Source organism: Mandrillus leucophaeus, unplaced genomic scaffold (genome assembly GCF_000951045.1).
Source record: "Mandrillus leucophaeus isolate KB7577 unplaced genomic scaffold, Mleu.le_1.0 Scaffold182, whole genome shotgun sequence".
In the NCBI taxonomy this organism is placed as follows: Eukaryota; Metazoa; Chordata; class Mammalia; order Primates; family Cercopithecidae; genus Mandrillus; species Mandrillus leucophaeus.
In genome coordinates, this window is record NW_012101832.1 from 872365 (window position 1) to 894309 (window position 21945).

The window sequence follows — 21945 nt, forward strand, 5'->3', positions numbered from 1 at the left end:
GAGATGGAGTCTTGCTCTGTCGCCCAGGCTGGACTGCAGTGGCGTGATCTCAGCTCACTGCAACCTCTGCCTCCCAGGTTCAAGTGATTCTCCTGTCTCAGCCTCCTGAGTAGCTGGGATTACGACACCATGCCCGGCTAATTGTTTAATATTTTTAGTAGAGACAGAGTTTCAACATGTTAGCCAGGATGGTCTCGATCTCCTGACCTCATGATCCACCCGCCTTGGCCTCCCAAAGTGCTAGGATTATAGGCGTGAGCCACCGCGCCTGGCCAGTACTTCTGTTTTTCTATTATCATTATCTCCGTGCCTTCTAAGATACCACAGGGATTGTTGGTAAACATGCTCCTGCACTGGCCTAAACAAGCAAAGCTTAACTTTCTCTACCAATGTCTCAGATTAAACTTAACTTTAACTTTCTCCAATTATGCATTTTCAGCAAATATTAACATCTTCTTTTTTTTTAACATTCTTTTAATTAGCTCTTAACATTGCTGTTTACCTGGCATTTTAAAATACACCAGTATGCTTGATAATGAAATTTCTGATCAAGAGCTTCATAACTCCGAAGCTTGGTATCTCACACACACATTTTCATTATCTATTAACTTGACTGTTTTGCTTCCATCAAGGTTTCTATTGTGAAGGTGGAACTAGTATACAGTGGGGGCTTTGTATAAGCTTCCAATTCAAGAGCTCATGTGTCTTGTGCCCACTTATCTGAGGTAATAACAGAAATAAATATCACTCTAGACTTATTTTCCACTTTCATTTAACTAAATGAGACATCTGATCATTTTTACAAATGAGAAAAACTGAAGCCAGAGTTTTTTTTTCCATATCTGTTATCTGTTCCTCCTTATAGACTCTAAATTCCTTGAAAGCAGGTACTAGATCTTATTTTATACTTTTATCCCCCTTGGCACCTGTTTTAGGATATTCACACAACAAGCACTCAGTTAACATCCTTTGACTTGAAGAGAATCTCAGTATTATGCCCCAAATACCTGTATCTTCTTGAATATAGAGGAAAAAAAATACGATAAATAAAAGTAAATAAATAACTGAAAAAATTCATGTAAATTAAAATGAGATAACACCTCACTAACAAAATATCATTATACTACTTGTCCTCAATCTTTTGCAATAAATAGCTAAGACCACACTAAAAAACAAATATATGCAAGAAAATACTTCACAGCTAAGGTAAATTAAAATGAAGGTCATCCACAAGCTTCTGAGAGTTTCAATGAGTATCTAGGTAACATCTTATACTTAGATACTAAAACAATTTTTTGTTCTTAAATATAATTTCTAGTCCTGGGGCTAACAATTCTATAGCTGGTAAAACAAACCGAACATGTGTTTCAAATAATCAAGTATGCTTACTATCTATTTTACCACTAAAATATAAGTTCCTTAAGGGCAGAAGTCTGTTTCTTTCCCCACTTATCTTCAGTGCCTACAACAGTGCCAGGCCCATGAATGAACATCAATAACTACTTGTCAGAATGAAAGATAACTATAAGATAAATAACATGAAGAATAAATGGGACAGAAGACTGAAGACAGGAAGAATAACACTGACTGAAGTAAGCCACAAAGATTCCAAGGAAAATAATTATTGGGGAGATAGCAGGGTCTAGATGGACAGGGGAGAGTGTAGCCCAAAAATAAAAAGCCAGAATGAGCAAACTAATTAATGTGAGAGTAACTGTGGCATGTGAGGAGGGAAAAGGTTATCTGATGTAACGGCAATGAGTGATGTCACGCAGATGACACTCCATGAATGAAAGGCTAAACAAGTTGAGAGACTTAGGATAGAGCTAAATCACACACTGGGGGATAGACAGACTGAATAAGGCCATGTCACTGAGTTGTACAGTTTTGCATGGCACAAAACTAACCAGCCAAGAGAGTTACTGGGAGCTGAAATTCAGTTCACTTGTCAAGCCCTAATGAGGCTTTTGCCCTCAGAAGACGGAAGACCTTTGAAAGGCAACCATATGAAGGTGGTGTTAGAGGGTAAGGGTACTTTTGGCTGATTTCCACAAAATTATCATGCAGGCCAATGGTAACAGAATACTAAAGGACCCGAAACTTACTCACGGGTTTTTATGGCGAAAACCAGTTTTTGTTGTTGTTTTCACTTGTATATATATCCAAAAGAAATCACTGGAAATCGTAGTTTGATTAATTACTGTTTACTAGATTTCTGCTAATTACAAAAATATTTACAATAGAAAACCCAGAACACAGAATAAAAATCATCTTCAATCTTACAACTCAATGATAACCAGTATTAACAATGTGATTTTTTTTCCAGTATTATGTCTACATACATGTTACACAGCATGGGTTTAATATGTGACTACTGCAAATATGTACACATTTTAAAGAAAGGGGATACTATGCTGGTTATATGTTACTTCTTTTACCTTATGGTATGTTGTGACTTAAGTAGGAGTTGGGTATTTTTCTCTTTCTTTCTTTCTATTTTTGAGATGGAGTCTTGCTCTGTTGCCCAGGCTAGAGTGCAGTGGTGCGATCTCGGTGCAACCTCCGCCTCCCGAGATCATGCAATTCTCCTGCTTCAGCCTTTTAAGTAGCTTAGACTACAGGCATACGCTGCCATGCCCAGCTAATTTTTTGTATTTTAGTATAGACGGGCTTTCACCGTGTTGCCCAGGCTGGTCTTGAACTCCTGACCTCAGGCAATCTGCTCGCCTCGACTTTCCAAAGTGCTAGGATTACAGGCGTGAGCCACTGCACCCGGCCCGTTTGTTTTTTTACCATAAGAGACAGGGCTAGAGTGTAGTGGAGTCTGTGGCCCAGGCTAGAGTGTAGTGGTGCGATCGCAGCTCACTGCAGCCTCGAACTCCTAGGTACCAGTGATCCTCTCTCCTGCCTCAGCCTCCAAGGTAGCTGGGACTATAGTCGCACACCATCATGCCCAGTTTATTATTTTTTTGTAGAGATGGAGTTTCATATTGTTGTCGAGGCTGGTCTTGAACTCCTGGCCTCAAATGTTCCCCCAACCTAAGCCTCCCAAAGAGCTAGGATTACAGGCATGCGTCACTAGACCCAGCCTTAAGTAAGAGTTTTTACAGATGTATTCAACAGTCCAGAAAAACAGGAGTGGGTGAGGAGAATATAGAGGCAAAGAGATCAGTAAGAACAGAAGTGGCATGAGTGGACATTCTGGCATTTTGTCTCTTTTTGGAGAGAGTCTCACTCTGTCACCCAGGTTGGAGTGCACTGGCACGATCTCAGCTCACTGCAACCTCTGCCTCCTAGGTTCATGCAATTCTCCTGTCTCAGCCTCCTGAGTAGCTGGGATTACAGGTGTGTGTCACCACACCTGGCTAATTTTTGTATTTTTAGTAGAGACAGGATTTCATCATGTAGTCCAGGCTGGACTCAAACTCCTGACTTCAAGTGATCTGCCTGCCTCCGCCTTCCAAAGTGCTGGGACTACAGGCATGAGCCACTGTGCCTGGCCTGGTCTGTGGTTTTCTTTCTTACAATGTCTTTGTTTGGTTTTAATATCAAAGTAATACTGGCTTCATAGCATAAGTCGGGAAGTGTTCCCTCTTTTTCTGTTTTTTGGAATACTTTGTGAAGGACTGGTATTAATTCTTCTGTAAATGTTCTGTCCAGTGAGACCCTGTGGATGTGGGAAATTTTCAAATTACCCTCTTTACTAGTCATAGGTATACTCGGATTTTCTATTTATCTGTCAGTCAGTTTCTGTGTGTGTGTGTTTTTTTTTTTTTTCTTGAGACAGAGTTTCGATTTTGTTGCCCAGGCTGGAGTGCAACGGCACAATCTCGGCTCACTGCAACCTCTGCCTCCCGGGTTCAAGCGATTCTCCTGCCTCGGCCTCTCGAGTAGCTGGGACTACAGGTACGCGCCACCGTGCCCGGCTGATTTGTTTTTTGTATTTTTAGTAGAGACGGGATTTTACCACATTAGCTAGGCTGGTCTCAAACTCCTGGCCTCAGGTGATCCATCTGCCTTGGCCTCCCAAAGTGCTAGGATAATAGGCTTTGAGTCTCTGCACCCGGCCTCAGTGGGTTTTATCTTTCTAGAAATTTGTCCATTTCATCCGGTAATGTAATTTGTTGGCAAACAGTTGTTCAGAGTATTCCTTTATAATCCTTTTTATTTCTGTAAGGTTGATGGTAGTGTCTCCTTTTTTATTCCTGATTTGAGTATTCTTTTTGTTCTTGTTCAGTCTAACTGAAAGTATATCAATTTTGTCAATCTTTTCAAAGAACTAACTTTATTACTTTTCTTTATTGATTTTATATTCTCTATTTCATTTATTTATACTCTAATCTTTATTATTTCCTTCCTTCTGCTTGCTTTCAGTTTAATTTGCTCTTCTTTTTCCAGTTTCTTAAGGTGAATGGTTAGGTTACTGGCTTAAGACATTTCTTTTTTAAAATCAACATTTTACAAATATAAATTTCCCTCCATAAATATTGGTATGTTGTGTTTCATCATTCATCTCACAAAGTATTTTCTGGGTTAGGCGTGGTGGCTCATGCCTGTAGTCCCAATACTTTGGGAGGCTAAACTGGGAGGACCACGTGAGCCCAGGAGTTCAAGGCTGCAGTGACCTATGATTGTGCCACTGCACTCCAGTCTGGGGGACAGAGTGAAACCCTGTCTCAAAAACCACAAAACAAAATACAACAAAAAGTCATTTTCTAATTTATCTTATTTTTGGTTTTGGTTTTTTCTTTTCTTTAATTAATTGCTTATTTGGGAAGGTAGAGTTAAATTTCACTTATTTGCGAATTTCCCAAATTTCCTTCTGCTATTCGTTTCTAATTTTATTTTACTGTAGTTAGAGAACATACTTTATATATTTCAATCCTTTAAAATTTATTTAGATTTGTTTTATGGGCTAACACATGGTCTATCCTAGAGAATAGACCATGTGCATTTGAGAAGAATGTATATTTAGCTGCTGTTGGGTAGTCTATAGATGTCTGCTCAGTCCACTTGGTTTATAGTGTTGTTTAAGTGTTCCATTTTGGCCGGGCGCGGTGGCTCACGCCTGTAATCCCAGCACTTTGGGAGGCCGAGATGGGCAGATCACGAGGTCAGCAGATCGAGACCATCCTGACTAACACGGTGAAACCCCGTCTCTACTAAAAATACAAAACTTAGCTGGGCGCGGTGGCGGGCGCCTGTAGTCCCAGCTACACGGGAGGCTGAGGTAGGAGAACGGCGTGAACCCGGGAGGCGGAGCTTGCAGTGAGCTGAGATCCGGCCACTGCACCCCAGCCTGGGCGACCGAGCGAGACTCCGTCTCAAAAAAAAAAAAAAAAAAAAAAGTGTTCCATTTCTTTGTTGCCTAGTTGTTCTACCCATTATTCAGAGTGGGTATTAAAGTCTCCAACTCTCATATTTGAATTGTCCATTTATTTGCCTCTTTGCCGCTATTTCATGCATTTTGGGCTCTATCATTTCTCAGACTGGACAAGTTTGCTGATTCTTTCTTCTGCTAATTCAAATCTGATGCTGACTTTCTCTAGTGAATTAACTTGAGTTGCTGCACTTTTTGACTTCAGAATTTCATTTTGAGAAATGGAATTTCTCAATTTTATTTTGAGACGGGGCTCACTCTTGCCCAGGTGGGAGTGCAGAATGGAGTGATCACACCTCACTGCAGCCTTGACCTCCCAGGCTCAAGTGATCCTCCCACCTCAGTCTCATGAGTAGCTGGGACTACAGGTGCACACTACCACACCCAGCTAATTTGAAAAAAATTTTTTGTAGAGATAGGGTCTCTACATGTTGCACACATAGATGTTGCTCAGGCTGGTCTCAAGAGTTTCTCCCACCTTGGCCTCCCAAAGTGCTGGGATTAGAGGCGTGAGGCACCTCACCTGGCCTCCTTTAATTCTTTAGGCAAGTTTCCTTTAGTTCTTTGAATATACAGTTGGTCCTCGCTATTTGCAGACTCGGTATTTGTGTATTAGCCCACTTGCTAAAATTTATTTGTAAAACCCCCAAATCAATAATCAGAGCACCTTTGTGGTTATTTCACAAGCATGCACAGTGTGGCAAAAAATTTGAGTCACCTGACAGGCATATTACCAGCTGAGGTCAAAGGTCATATTCTTATGAGATTTATCTCTTTTTCTTGAGTAAAACTTCCTCAGATTGCTGTAAAGCCTTTAATTTTTCAGAATTCTAAAAAAGTTAATCTTATTTGCTCTCTGGTTTCAAATGGTGATAACTTAGAACTCTTAATTTCCAGCTCAGACCTCTCCTCTAAGTCTCACATTGTGTGAACACTGTCTGTTGTTTCTCTCCCTTTTGTCTTGTTCATTCTTGTACCCCCATTGCCTAGCAGACACCTCAAATGAATGTATACTGAATAAATGGAAGGCATTTCTGCATTATTTCTTGTAATTACATGCGAATCTAAAATTACCTCAAAATAAAATGTCTAATTTTACTTAAAAAAGAAAAAGGATCACCTTGGCCATTGTAGAAAATAAATCAGGAAAAGGCAAGATTAGATACAGTTAGAAAGGTTTCAAAATAATCAGGCAATTAAACAACAGTAATAACAAACATAAGAGGCAGCTAACTGGCATAACACACGGTGGGTAGAGGCAGCATACTTATGTTCCTAAGTTATTTTCCTGCTTAGGCTATCAATGTAAACTAGTATTCCGGCCAGTGCCATTAATATTTTATCATTTACCTTTCTCTAGAATAGTGGTTTTCAATGCAGTATTTCCCCAATTAGTCCTGAGGTATACTGAAAACAACTTGTTCCTAGCAACAGATTTTAAAAATCAAAGTTGATAAATGTTTTATTTTTTCAAAAAGGAATCAAAATAGATTCAAGCTTATTCATATAATACTTTATTCACTTGCATCCTTGAGTAGAAGAAAGGTGGAAGTTACAGTTAGCAAACTTACATTTCAAGTAACCCTAGATATCTTTGGGAACATCAGCTGTTAGGTTCAAAGACATTATCTGGGAAAAAAAGAATACTGACCAGTTTTAAAAACATGAGACTCCTTTTAAGCTGCAGTAATGCTACACACCAGTACTATGATGCCTCATCGACCTTGCATATTTCTTAAAGAAATAAATGGTCACCAACGCTTCCATTTAAACCCTATCACAGTGTGTATCTGAAAGAAGGCTGAAATGTCCTGCCAAATTCTTGACAATGATACGTCCGATAGACTCTCCATAATGACCCCTCCAGTGCAATCATACACCAACCAAAATACCCACACATAACCCATGAAAGTAAGACCAGAAGTGAGATCCACATGCATACAAAGTTCTGGGAAGACGTCTCTTCAAACCTATGAAAAAGAACTGTGCTTTAGGAGATAAAATATCTAAACAAGCAAATCTAAAATATCTAAACAAGCAAATCCTCAATTTCTTTACACAGCCTTTCTGTCATTAGTGTAATGAGTGTATATCTCATTCCTTGCATGATCACAAGGATAAAGTAAAAGTATTAAGACTTTCAAAATATCAGGCAATTAAACACCAGTGGTCTAACAGGCAGTCAATCAGCATAAAAGAAGGTGGTGGAGGTGGCATATTTTAAATTTCAAATTTAATTAAACCTTTTGTAATTATTCCTTGTTCAGAATTCACCTTAATCTTGATTCTTACTTAAACTACATCTGGAATTTCTATACTCCTGTTTACTTTTTCTTCTACTCCCAAACTGAATTCCCACTGGTCCTGTTTAAATGTTACCTGCTCTATCATTTATACCTAGTGACTGTGTCAATTCCCAACAGTGTTAGGCTGGTGAGTAAATTGGATCCTGTTTATCTTTTCCTTTCCCCATCAGGAAAAGAAACAACCATCTGCTATTGTGTCTATCAACCATGTCAGACACCGAAGATGTAGTTTATTCAGGGATTAAGAATGAAACAGACCCCTGCCTTAACTGTGACAAGAACTCTGCCGACAGATTTCTTGAGCTCTTTAAAATAGAAGTGCTTCGTGTTTAAAATGTTATCTTTTCTATATGGAAAACCTAATCTTTGCAAAGATTTCTCCTTTCAGTAATGAAAAAATATAGGAAACATCCACTTGGGACACCAGGCCACTGCCAAGTCTATAACATTCATTAAAATCCTTTCATATGTAAAGTTAATAGCAATGTCACCTCATTCAATTCAACATAAATAAAGTATCACAACCTAAAACTCCAGGATTCCATGGAATTCTTTTGCCTTCCAGACCTACCAGATCTCTGAAAGGACTCACTCTTTGCCCATTGGGTTCTGAATTTTGGCTTTCAGATGACCCAGTCAATTAATCTTAATTGTATGTGTCTGGCTAAATCTTCCCCAGCAGCGGTTTCCTATTACATATACCTACTATTGGGATACCCACAGGTGCCAACATACAATATACTTTTATTCCCAGCTGTTGCTCAAGTTAACTCTTCTCCTGAACTCAGGTGAAGTAGATGGCAAATACGCAACTCTGCTACCTTAGAACATATGCTGAATTTAAACTCCAATTAATCAACATCTAGTGAGTTACTAGTAATTTTCCAAAGCAGACTAAAGATTATTTTTAATTCTGTTGACACTTGCAAAAGAAAAGTATCACTAGAATAAGAGACTGAATAGTGGCTGGGCGTGGTGGCTCATGCCTTGTAATCCCAGCACTTTGGGAGGCCAAGGCAGGCAGACAACATGAGGTCAGGAGTTCGAAACCAGTTGGTCACCAGTAGAAACGGTGAAACCCCCTTTCTACTAAAAATACAAAAAATTAGCCAGGCGTGGTGGTGCGTGCCCGTAAGCCCAGCTACTCAGGAGGCTGAGGCAGGAGAATCGCTTGAACCCGGGAGGCGGAGGCTGCAGTGAGCTGGTATTGCGCCATTGCACTCCAGCTTGGGCAACAAGAGTGAAACTTCATCTCAAAAAAAAAAGAAAAAAAAAAAAAGAGAGAGAGACTGACTAGTTACAATGATACTAGAGTTCCTTTAAAATAATTTTCAGATAACTTCATGTGTACTAAATGTTTTTGCATTGGTATATTTAACAAATTAATCCAGATCACGATAAAAATGTTTTAAATCACACCTATATGTATAAATATGAACAGAATGATATATCACCAAGATGTTCCCAATCAGACTATGGTTTATCAGTGTCTAACACATGGAAATAGGTGATGGAGTGGAAAGAAGGCTGACCAAGGAGCCAGGTGACCTGCATTCCAGCTGGGCTTGGCCTCTCTAATAAGCTTAATGCAGGAAGGGCCTTGGAAATATTATCAGCTTGGCTTCAGTTTCATCACTTACAGAACACGGAGGGTTAGACCAACTGATATATTTTTTTTCTTTTTCTTTTTTTTTTTTTGAGACGGAGTTTTGCTCTGTCACCCAGGCTGGAGTGCAGTGGCCGGATCTCAGCTCACTGCAAGCTCCGCCTCCTGGGTTTACGCCATTCTCCTGCCTCAGCCTCCCGAGTAGCTGGGACTACAGGCGCCCGCCACCTCGCCCGGCTAGTTTTTTGTATTTTTTAGTAGAGACGGGGTTTCACCATGTTAGCCAGGATGGTCTCGATCTCCTGACCTTGTGATCCGCCCGTCTCGACCTCCTGGAGTGCTGGGATTACAGGCGTGAGAGACCAACGGATATTAAACCACTGAAATAGACTGAAAAATTTAATTCTTGTAGAGCAGAGGTTAGCAAACATTTTTTGTACAAGGGTAGACAGAAAATATTTTCAGCTTTTCTGGCCAGAGAGTCTGTTACTACTACTCACCTCCGCCACTGCAGCACAAAAGCAGCCACAGACAAGAAATGAGTAAGTGTGACTTCGTGCCAGTAAAACCTTATTTATAAAAACAGGTAGTTGGGTGGGTGCCAACCCCTTGTTGTGAACCGTATCAAATTATATTTCCAGTGACACAGTTCCCTGCAAACTCAACACAATCACGAAAAATCCCGTTTCCATACATTGTTATTAATAAACCAGAGAAGATCATGTATAAAACAAAGCTGATCATCTTCCCAGACTCTCCCTTGTCCCTCCACCCATTCTTTCTTCTAATTAGCAGCAGAACACCACTATTCTTCCAGTCTCCCAAGCTAGAAGCCTTATGAGCCTCTTGAAAGTATCTCTGTACATCCTCCTCTGTTTCTGCCCTGTCAGCAAGTCCTGTCCTTTCTCCTCTTGCTGGCTACAATCTCTTGTCTTGAACATAATATATACTATTTCTGTCTAGTCTTCCTAAAACACTTCAGTCATGTCACTTCCTAATTTCAAAGCCTTCTTAATTTTTACTGCATCAAATGTAACCACTAATGCAATGGAGTTTCCAAGCCCTTCTTTTCCAACCCCAACAGGTCTTATTTCTCACAAGACTTCAATAACCACTCTCTGCTCTAGGCAGGGTATTTATTCTGTAGTGGATCCCTGCAAAGTACTCATTAGTACCTGTGCCTTTACTACCACTCAGTCATCTCCAAACCATTCTTTCCACCCATCCAAAACCCACCATTACTTAAAGCTCCAACTCAAGGATCAATTTTTCTATAAACACAGAATTCTCTATCTTTACACTTCTACCGAATTTAGGGCAGTATCATAGAGCTTAGTACTTATCTTCCTGTAACTATTTTTGGCAAACAAACTGGGCCATACACAATTTGCTGTATTTGCCAATGCCTAATACGACATTAGAAACAAAACGGGTTTTAATTAAACAAAGGCTAAAAGAGTAAAGTTATTATTATAGGATGAGGAATCAAACCCAAAATGTAGTATTTTCTCAGTCTGATTAACTTTCCCAAACATAAAATACTGCAGCTGCTATTAGAGGTAAGGAATCTATCTCCTTACACTACCTGATACTACAAATAAATAAATTAGCATACAGGTTTATAGTTGGTCCCTTATGATCGCTTTTTTTTTTTTCTTTTTTAAGATGGAGTCTCGCCCTGTCACCCCAGCTGGAGTGCAAATGGTGTGATCTTGGCTCGCTGCAACCTCTGCCTCCCGGGTTCAAGTGATTCTCTTGCCTCAGCCTCCCCAGTAGATGGGATTACAGGTGCACGCCACCACACCTGACTAATTTTTTGTATCTTTAGTAGAGACGGGGTTTCACCATGTTAGCCAGGCTGGTCTTGAACTCCTGACCTCATAATCCGCCTGCCTCGGCCTCCCAAAGTGCTGGGATTACAGGTGTGAGGCACTGTGCCCAACCCATATGACTGCTTTTAAAAATGTAAATGAAGTCATAGGAGGCTAACTATCTCTGTGTATACTACATTGTTTCTCTGTGCAAATTCAGGTTTCACCTCTGCTCAATCTCGACTTCAACTGCTCCTCCCTAGTTCTGCACCCCAGGCTTAAAGAATTCTCCTACTAGAGTCTATATTTGTACAGTGTCTAAAATATGCCAGGAACTGTGTTAAGTGTTTTAGATATTATCACATTTAAACTATCCAGACATTTTGCGAGACGGCTACTACTGTTTTGCCTACTTTACAGATAACGAAAATAAAGCTACCTGGCCAAGGCTGTATGGCTAGTAAATGACAATGTCAAGATTCAAGCCTACATATTTTGATTGTTGCTCTCACTTCTCTTGATGTCTTGTGAAAAACATACTCTACCTATGCTTCTCAGTAAATTCAATCCAGTAATGAGCCACGCACCAGCCTCAGAACTTCAAAGTTCCCTCCCATCTTTTCTGAAGTATCCCCTCTGAGTAAACAAAATAAATAAAAACTTGCCTGTGCAACAAGTCTACTTTAAAACCAGAATCCAGGAAGAACCAGAAGGCTGGCAGTGCCAGTGAGTTGGATCATGTATATGAGATGTGTGAGTGTCAGATTAATATGTATAAAAGCAAAGCAGGGGCAGATCACCTTGGATTTAAACCCTGGGCCCACCACTTACTGGACATCTTACTACTATGGGCCAGTAATATCATCTTTCAGAGCCTCAGTTAATTTCTATAAAATTCATAGTTTTTTTGTTTGTTTGTTTTTGAGATAGGGTCTTATTCTGTCATCCAGACTGGAGTGCAGTGGTGCAATTTCAGCTCACTGCAACCTGCACCTCCAGAGCTCAAGCAATCCTCCCACGTCAGCCTCCCAAGTAGCTGGGACTACAGGCACATGCCACCACACCCAGCTAATTTCTGCTTTTTTTTTTTTTTTTTTTGGTAGAGATGGGGTTTCACCATGTTGCCCAGGCTGGTCTTGAACTCTTGGCATCACGCAATCCTCCCTCCTCAGCATCCCAAAGTGCTGGGATTACAGGCATGAACCACCATGCCTGGCCTAAATTAATAGATTTTTATAAGGATTAGATACTAACACATTTAAAGCACACAGCACAGTGCTTGGAATAGACAAGTGAGCAATAAATGTTTTCTGCAGTTATATTTAAGGTTCAAGTGGAAAGTCTGAAAAGACAGGCAATGCAAAGCATTTTATCCTTTGATTTCTTTATCACCAGAAAGTCTAACAAATTAGAACATTAGTTAATGAGGCCCTAGGTCATAGCTTCAGTCCCCATTTGAGGAAACTACATGTTATCCACTTCATAGCCACCAACTGGCTGTTTCATCTCAGCATCCCGTATCTGTGCTCCTGTCTAGGGTCATTCCCTAAAACAAAGATGACTAGCATTCTGTCTTTCTCTATACTTTCCCTGCCTAGACAATCCTCTCAGATTCACGCTACTACTAAATCTCAAAGTCCAGGTCACAGTGCTTCCAAATGGAATGTTGCTAACCCAATATCCATCCCAGAATAAAGTCTGTGAGCACTTGAAAAAATAAGTTAGTTGACAGAAATGCAAACACTACTAGGAGCCAGGACAGAATCAGGAATTTCTGGAGTCAGTATTTTGGCCACTGGGAAGTACCTTAGATATAAGTACATCTTAAATCTCAACAAGGGGCCGGGCGTGGTGGCTTATGCCTATAATCCCAGCACTTCAGGAGGCTGAGGCGGGCAGATCGCTTGAGGTCAGGAGTTGGAGACCAGCCTGGGCAATGTGGCAAAACCCTGTCTCTACTAAAAATACAAAAATTAGCTAGGTGTAGTGGCACATGTCTGTAATCCCAGCTACTCAGGTGGTTGAGGCAGGAGAATTGCGTGAACTTGGGAGGTGGAGGCTGCAGTGAGCCGAGATCACACCACTGCACTCCAGTCTGGGCGACGGAGACTCTGTGTTCAAAAAAAATTTTTCAACAAAAAAATCTGATAAAAGATTCTCACAGTGGGGAGATATGAGCTGGGCCACAGCGGGGGGTCTTAGCCATTTGAAATAACTACTGACCCAAGCACTGATCCAGGATGCAATCAACCCATACAGAAATCTGAATCACATCACTATATTTGGTTTCATCTTGGTTCACATTTTTATAAATATACAGATAGCATAAGTATATTTCAAAATAAAATAAAGCTGAGAGAAATATAAAATCATAATTTTAAAATTCAAAAAGACCTCCAAGCAAAGTTTAAAAACTTACAAAGCATGAGTGGAATGTTCCAGCTTTGACATTCTGGTCATAACTCAGGTAATAAAGCTAGAAATCCTAGTAACAAAAGATCAAGGGATGAGGCTATACTTTTCATTAATTCATTCAGTAAGTAATGAGTGCCTACATGGCTAAGCATTCTTCTAGAATATAGGGATATACCAGTAAACAACCTATGTTCCTGTCCTTACGGAATTTACAATCTAGTGGGAGGAAATACTGAATAATCAAATATAATGCCTAGTAGAAATAGTAATGTGTACTACAAAGAAAATACAAATAGGTAGAAAGACAGTGATGGGGTCATTTTAAATGGGTTAGTATATAATAATGACAGCAGATACTTAGGGCAGAGTGGGGGATAGGGTAATATTTTAGATGAGACAGTGAGGAAGGCCTCTCTGATATGGTAATATTGAACAGACAAGAGAATATTTAGAGCAGACATGAGGTAAGGGAGTAAGTCATTCAAATTATCTTGTGGAAGGGAATTCTGGTCAGAGGGAAAAGCAAGCACAAAGCTCAAAGACAGGAACATGCTTGGCTTGGCTTGTTCAAACAGCAGCAAAGACAAGGTGGCTGGGGAGCAGTGGGCACTAAGACAACAAGATAAGGTCAGAAAACGTTACAAAAGTAGCCAGGGGCCATGGCACATAGAATAAAGAATTCTGAATTTATTTTGAGGAAGATGGAAAGCTATTAGATAATTTTGTGCAGAGGTGTGGCATGGTATGACAAGTTTTAGAGAGATTATTCTGGCTATTTTCAAGATAAAATGTAGAGGCCAACAGTAAAACCAAGTATGCCAGTCCAGAGGCTTCTGCATTCATCTTTGAACCCCAATGCCTAACACAGCATTTGGCATATAAATCCTAAGGTAAATACCAACAAGAATAATATTCCTTATCCTATGTCTTTAATATTACTGGTAGTACACCAAACTCAGGTTTGAATCCCAGCTTAACCACTTTAGCTTTGTAACCTTGAAGCATACAACCTAATGTGAGCCTGACTTTCCTCATCAATAAAATGGAGCTACCTCAGAGCTACTGTGCTGATTAAATGTAGCAAAATATATAAAGCATTTAGCTAGGTGCCAAACACATAGTGAGGACTTAAAAAAAACTCTCATAAAAGCAAAGTCCACATATCAGGAATATCAAGAGCTTAGTTATGGACATGTTAAATTTGAGATATTAGCTCTATAAGTAGAGATGGTAATTAGGCAATTGGATATGGGTCTGGAGTTTGGAGGAGGGAATAGGGCTGGGAGAGAAAACTTTTGGGATTCAGACCATACATGGTATTTAAAGCCAAAGATGAAGGAAATAAGCCTGGTTAAGTGTAAAAAGAGAAGACCCAGTGACAGGGTCGTTGGGTACTGAAACATGTACTCATTAGACAGCAAAGTAGAACTGAGAAGGAGTAATCAATGAGGTAGCCAGAAAACTGAAAGTCATCATTAGATTTAGTGATATGGTATACTGCTGCGGCAAAGGTCATATTAGAATGTCTTGAAAGAAGAATAGGCCAGGCGCCGTGGCTCGCGCCCGTAATGCCAGCACTTGGGAAGCCGAGGCGGGCCAGATCACGAGGTCAGGAGATTGAGACCATTCTGGCTAACACGGTGAAACCCCGTCTCTACTAAAAATACAAAAAAAATTAGCCGGGCATGGTGGCGGGTGCCTGTAGTCCCAGCTACTCGGGAGCCTGAGGCAGGAGAATGACATGAACCCAGGAGGCGGAGCTTGCAGTGAGCTGAGATTGTGCCACTGCACTCCAGCCTGGGTGACAGAGCAAGACTCCGTCTCAAAAAAAAGAAGAAAGAAAGAAGAAGAAAAATGTTCGATAGTAAATTAAGACAATTTGTTAGGAAGTTATGCTTAAAAAGCCAGAAGGAAATGGGGCAGTAGCTAAAAGTAGAAACAGGATTTAAAGCAGCGTTATTTTTATTTTATTTTATTTTTTTGAAGACAGAGTCGCGCTCTGTTGTTCTGTTGCCCAGGCTGGAGTGCACTGGCGCCATCTCAGCTCACTGCAGTCTCTGCCTCCTGGGCTCAAGCAATTCTTGTGCCTCGGCCTCCCAAAGTGCTGGGATTACAGGCATGAGTCACCACCTCTGGATCTACGAAGGGCTCTTTTTTAAGGACAGAATAAATAATAGCATAAATGCCAATGGGGTGGTTATAACAGAGATGGGGAAATCGATGATGTAATAGAGAAAAGGAGAACTGCTGTAGCATTATCCTTAAGGGAGACAACATCAATTGAAATACAGAAGTGAAGGAGGCTAGTCTTAGCTAGGAGAACAGATATAATTTATCTCTAGTAACAGAAGAGAAGATTCATCTATAGCATTCACAGATGCTGGTAGATGAAAAGATGTTTCAGAGACAGAGCTTATGAAAATTCTCTTATTTATCTTCTCAGCGCTTCGTTTTTTTCAGAGAAATAGGGAGTTAAGTTCAGCAACAGAGAGTGAAACAGGGCAGAAAGTGTTATAGTATAGTTTTGAAGAGTAAGAAAAAACTATGCAACTATCTAAGAGTGGGAGAATGAATGGGATAAAGAAATACAGGCTGGGCACAGTGGTTCACACATAATCCCAGCACTTTGGGAGGCTGAGATGGGCAGATTGTTTGACCCTGGGGGTTCGAGACCAGCCTGGGCAACATGGCAAGACCATGTCTCTCAAAAAAAAAAAAAAAAAAAAATTAGCCGGGCATGGTGGCATGTTTCTGTGGTCCTAGCTACTCCAGGGGCTGAGGTGGGAAGATCACCTGAGCCCAGGATTTTGAGGCTGCAGTGAGCAGTGTTTGTGCCACCACACTCTAGCCTGGAGTAAAATTAGCTGGCAGATTTTTCTCCGCGTAAGTTTGGCCCCATGAGTGCAGGTAAACACATAAAGAGTAGGTGAAGATTTAGGGATAATCAGGATACTGGTAGTCAAACAAGTACAATTAAGAGAGAGACCAGTGGCCAGGAGTAGTGGCTCACGCCTGTAATTCCAGGACTTTGGGAGGCTGAGGCAGGTGGATCATGAGGTCAGGAGTTCGAGACCAGCCTGGCCAAGATGGTGAAACCCTGTCTCTACAAAAATACGAAAAAATTAGCCAGGCGAGGTGGTGGGCGACTGTAATCCCAGCTATTCAGGAGGTTGAGGCAGGAGAATTGCTTGAACCCAGGAGCCGAGATCGCACCACTACACTCCAGCTTGGGCAACAGAGCAAGACTCTGTCAAAAGAAAAAAAAAAGAGAGACCGACCAGCAGAGGACCTGAGAGTACACGTAAGGGAGTGATAACGATGATCTGACAATGACAAAGCAGAGCTAAGTAGGGAAGTGAATACATCGGGGGATAAGGGAGAATGAAAAGGGGACAAGATCAACAGATCTTGATTGATCCTGGTAGAGTCTGTATATTAAAGGGAGTAAGGTAGAAAGATAGATAATGGTATTTGGAGAGTAAGATACCACAAGAAAAAGTTTCAGAAATTACTACAGCATAAAACCAGATCCTTGGGACTCCTACATCTAATAAAAAATTTCAGTTCAGAGTAAGAAGCCATGTCAGAATTGAATGGCAGATAAAAAGATTAAAGGTAGATGATGAAATAAAGTTTAAAAATCTCTAGTTTTTTTCTGTATGTCAAAAACCATTAGAAAAGTCTAACTCCAAATTTAAGAAAAACAATAATTCAGGTTTTTTTTTTTTAAAGGATGCAATCTGATAGATAAAATAGCTTTTATATTTTTTGGGTTTTTTTTTTTTTTTTTTTTTGAGACAGAGTCTCGCTCTTGTCACCCAGGTTGGAGTGCAGTGGCACGATCTCGATGCACTGCAACCTCCGCATCCTGGGTTCAAGCGATTTTCCTGCCTCGGCCTCCCAAGTGGCTGGGATTACAGGTGCCCACCACCATGCCTGGCTAATTTTTGAACTTTTAGTAGTACAAGCTGCAGCAGGTGGATCAGCTGAAGTCAGGAGTTCAAGACCAGCTTGGACAACATGGCGAAACCCTGTCTCTACTAAAAAGTACAAAAATTAGCTAGGCATGGTGGCGCGTGCCTGTAGTCTGAGCTACTTGGGAGGCTGTGGCACAAGAATCACTTGAACCCAGGAGGCAGAGGTTGCAGTGAGCCGAAATTGCACCACTGCACTCCTGCCTGGGTGATAGAATGAGACCTTGTCTCAAAAAAAAAAAAAAAAAGACTCAACCCTTATTTTCCATGGTATCCAGTTTGGCCACTTAATTGTCCAGGTTGTAGTCATGGACTCTAGAGTCCTATACTTTTCTGCTTACAAAATTAAATGTATAAAGCAACTTAAGCTAAAATTAAGTGCCATTTTCTTTAGTTTATACTTTGATGCCACAATTAAACAACTTCTGCATTCCCCAAACGTGGAGACATCATTACTTTAAAAAGAAAAAACAACTTTCACATTTAAAGATTTCACAGCAAATCATCATCCAAACAAGTAAACATCCCTCTGTATATTCTTATCTACTTTTCAAATCTACTCTAAAATATTACATTCTATCTGTTGAGCAGTTAAATATACGATTAAAATTGTACATTTTGGTAGCCTGAAAAAAATGAATATTGGTTTTCATTCTAAAGGGAAAAAATAAACTATGCAATATATATATATATATAAATCTATTAAATTAATACCAAGTTTGAATGATGACAATTATTTACTCACCTCCTTAATAGCATCTTCATTAGGCAGCATAGAACATAAACATGTGATATACGCTTGCTGAAAAGATGACACATTTGAAATTTCTTTAGATTCTGCACATAGTTTTGATAAAGCAGTAGCCTGGGGGATGCAGTTAGATTTCAACAAATGTTTTATTCGCATTTGCAGAAACGAAGGTCCTTCTTGTGCAATCAATTTATTGACTAGAAAAAATGAAAAATAAAACAGTTTGACAACATACCACATAACATGTCAGATTTGTTAAGATGAACATTTCAGATCTTTTTATTTGATTTTTAGTTAATAAAAATTTAGTTTATATAAATGGGAAGTTTATTCTGGTCTCAATATTCATCTAACAGAGATGAGAGGAAAATTAAGAAATAGTGAAATGAACTATAAGCATAAATGCAAGAAATGAAGCAAGTAACCTATGTAATATTAACAACTATCAACTGAATGCTTATGAGACATCAAGTTTTAAGCTGCATATTTTTATATACCTTTCATTTATTCTTCACACCACCACCAAGGCAAGTATTATTATCCCCAGTCTAAGGTTAGGAAAATTAACATTCACAGAAGTTAGGTAACTTGCCAAGGATTCCAAAGCCAGTGGTGCTCTTTCCTCTAAACCAGGCATTTCTCAAAGTGTGTTCCACCGACCAAAAGACCTGAGAGATAGTCCTAGAAAAAAAAAGGATTCCTTGGTCAAATCTCTGAACAGTCCTGCAATAAAGAAAACTGTTCACTTTTATTTAAAAACCCAATGTTTCCCAAACTGATTTGACCAGAGAACCCTTTTATACATATTAGTAACCTGTAAAACATGTGTTCCTGGTTCAGTACACACTTTGGAAAATGCTACTCTGAAAGCTTCAGAAGTACTGAAGCTCAGTACTTCTGTACTTCCGTACTTCTGAGCCATACTGAATATTAGGCACTTGGCATTGACTGAACAGTGCTCTGGATGAGCCCTCAATTTTCGAATAGTAAATATCCAACAAGAATGTGACATCACTACATAACATTACTTAAAGAATAGAGGTGAGAATATTGCATGTCAAGCCAAGTGGTGAGTAAACAAACTGCTTTAGGTGGTTAATCTAACACAGTATCTCTCAGACTTGAAAGTGCCTTCTGGGTCACCTGGGGAGCTTATTAAAATGCAGATTCTGATTTATTAGGTCTGGGACCTGAAATTTTGCTTTTCTAACAAGCTCCCAGATGGGGGGTGTGTGTGTGTGTGTGTCTGTCTGTCTAGAGTAGCAATGGTTTATACTAAGGATAAATGACTGGCCCAATTTTAACTACATATCAGAATCAATCGTAAAATTATCCTTTAAAAAAAATAAAGAAAAAATATAGATATAATCACAGATTTCAAAAGGACACAAAAAGCTATACAGTTAAAGTTTTTCTCCCTCCTACCCTGACCCCAGTGCTCTGGTTTCCCACCCTGAGAAACAACAAGTTTCCAATTTCTTGTTTATCCTTCCAGAAATATTCTGAGTATGGAAAACATTTTCTTTTGCCACTTAATATATAATACAGGTTACTCTATCATCTGTACAGTTAGAGCTACCTTCTTATTTTTAACAACTGAATAGCATTCAGTGGTATGGATGTACTATATTTAACCAAACCCCTACTGATACACTTGCAGGCTGTTTCCAATCTCTGTCAATCATCAATAATGCTGCGACTTACAACCCTATATATAGGTCATCTGAAACATGTGAATAAATCTACAGAACAAATTCCTAGATGCGGAATTGCTAAAGGCTCTGTTCACTTGTAATACTGACTCATACTGCCAAATTGGTCTCCAAAAATTGAACCAATTTATATTCCCATCAGCAATATGTAAGTGCCCATTTCCTAAGGCACTTCAAAAAGTTCTGGATTCCAGAGCTCCAACTCTGGAGATTATGATTTAGCAAGTGGAGTCTGGACCTTGGGATGTATGTTTTTTGGTTTTAAATCCCACAGATACTCTAATATGTAGCCAAGGTCAAAAAGCATGGAGGGAAAACAGGTCACAATCACTTGGACTTTCCATTTTCGTCCAACAGTTACTAAATTCCACAAGATGAACTCACAATCGTACCCTTCACTCACATAGCTCCTTATTCCTTACTTCTGTTTTCAGCAATGATATTCTCTCAATTATACAACAATAAAATTTTGGCATTATCCTTCCTTGATACTTCCTTTCCTCAAGGAAATCAACTTAGTTATTATGTCCTAGCAATTCTTTTCTAATCATCTCCAATCTAATTCATGGCTATTATTTCCTGTCATGTCTCCCCTATATCCTATTCTGCCTAACATCAGATTCTGCTCTATTTATCTGCCATATGAGGTTGTAAGCAATTCTGCAAATCCCACAGGAAGCAACGTACCTGATAACAGGCGTATTACCTATACAACCTATCACCTTACAAATTCCCACAGCATTTTACTTCTTTCCCCACATTTAGTTTTCTCTAAGAACAGTGATAAGGGATTATAGTGTACAAAGGTTAACATTTCAGGCTTTAGAATCACTGATCTGAGGTTGAAACCTGATTCTGACACATAGCTGTGAGACCCTTGGACAAATTAACTGACCTCTCTGAGACTCAAGTTTCTTCATCTGTAAAAAGGTTAGTTATATCCATCTCACATGGATGAACAAATTAAAGAAAAACTAAAGATGCAGATAAGACTCACCACAAGGCCAGACATAGAGTAAATGTTCAATAGTACTTACTATTGTCTCTGATATCTCCTTTATTACACTGTCAGCAATTTGTGAACAAATATCATGTCTCGTTAGCCTTTGTATTCCCTACAGCTTAGTGCACAAGGCCTTGTATATTACAGATGTTTAATTAAACCATGCACTTAGCAACCGAAGGGTCATCACTCTCCAATCAAAAATGTTTTAACGTCATCTCACCTGGGCTCAAATTCTGCCTCCACAATTTTAACTACGTGGTCTTGGGTATGTGTAATCTCTCACCTGTTTCATGGATTAAATGAGATATGAAAGCACAAATACAGTGCCCAACACAGAGCAGGCACTCTGAAAACTATAGCTATTATTTTCCATGCAGTAAGCTATTTTATTCAATAATTATAACTATAGTTAAACTGCTGCTAAATTAATTTTAACATATAGCTCAATCTTGTATTTTACAAATCACTTGAAGATATCAATCTTTAAATTTCTTTATTGAAAGGAAATCTACCATATGCTTCAATATTTAAAACAATGTCTCCCAATCATAATCTTTTCTGTATCTCATTTCTTCAAACATTTCTATAAAAAAATTTGTTTTAGTTTTTATACCCTCCCTTCCATCCAAATTTAACAATTGAACTGGTTTGCCATATTTCTTTGCCTTCTCTTTTTCAGAACCATTTAAAAGAAAGGTGCAGACATCATGACACTTCATCTTATACTATATACTTCATTATGTAAAAAGAGTAACACTTAAGATCCAGTTGAAAAACAGTTCTGCCAGGCACGGTGGTGCACACCTGTAATCACAGCACTTTGGGAGGCTGAGGCAGATGGATCATCTGCGGTCAGGAGTTTGAGACCAGCCTAACCAACATGGTGAAAACTCATCTCTACTAAAGACAAAAAATTAGCCGGGTGTGGTGGCACATGTCTGTAATCCCAGCTACTTGGGAGGCTGAGGCAGGAGAATCACTTGA

At 39.6% G+C, this 21945-nt stretch overlaps 1 protein-coding gene across 1 annotated transcript in view; it reads right to left on the minus strand.

Moving 5' to 3' along the window:
• Window positions 1–21945, minus strand: part of RLF (rearranged L-myc fusion) — a 77956-nt gene that overhangs the window by 20612 nt on the left and 35399 nt on the right. The window contains exon 5 of the mRNA XM_011977648.1: window positions 18238–18440. Within this exon, the coding sequence (XP_011833038.1) occupies window positions 18238–18440 (203 nt within the window). The remainder of the gene's footprint in view (window positions 1–18237; window positions 18441–21945) is intronic.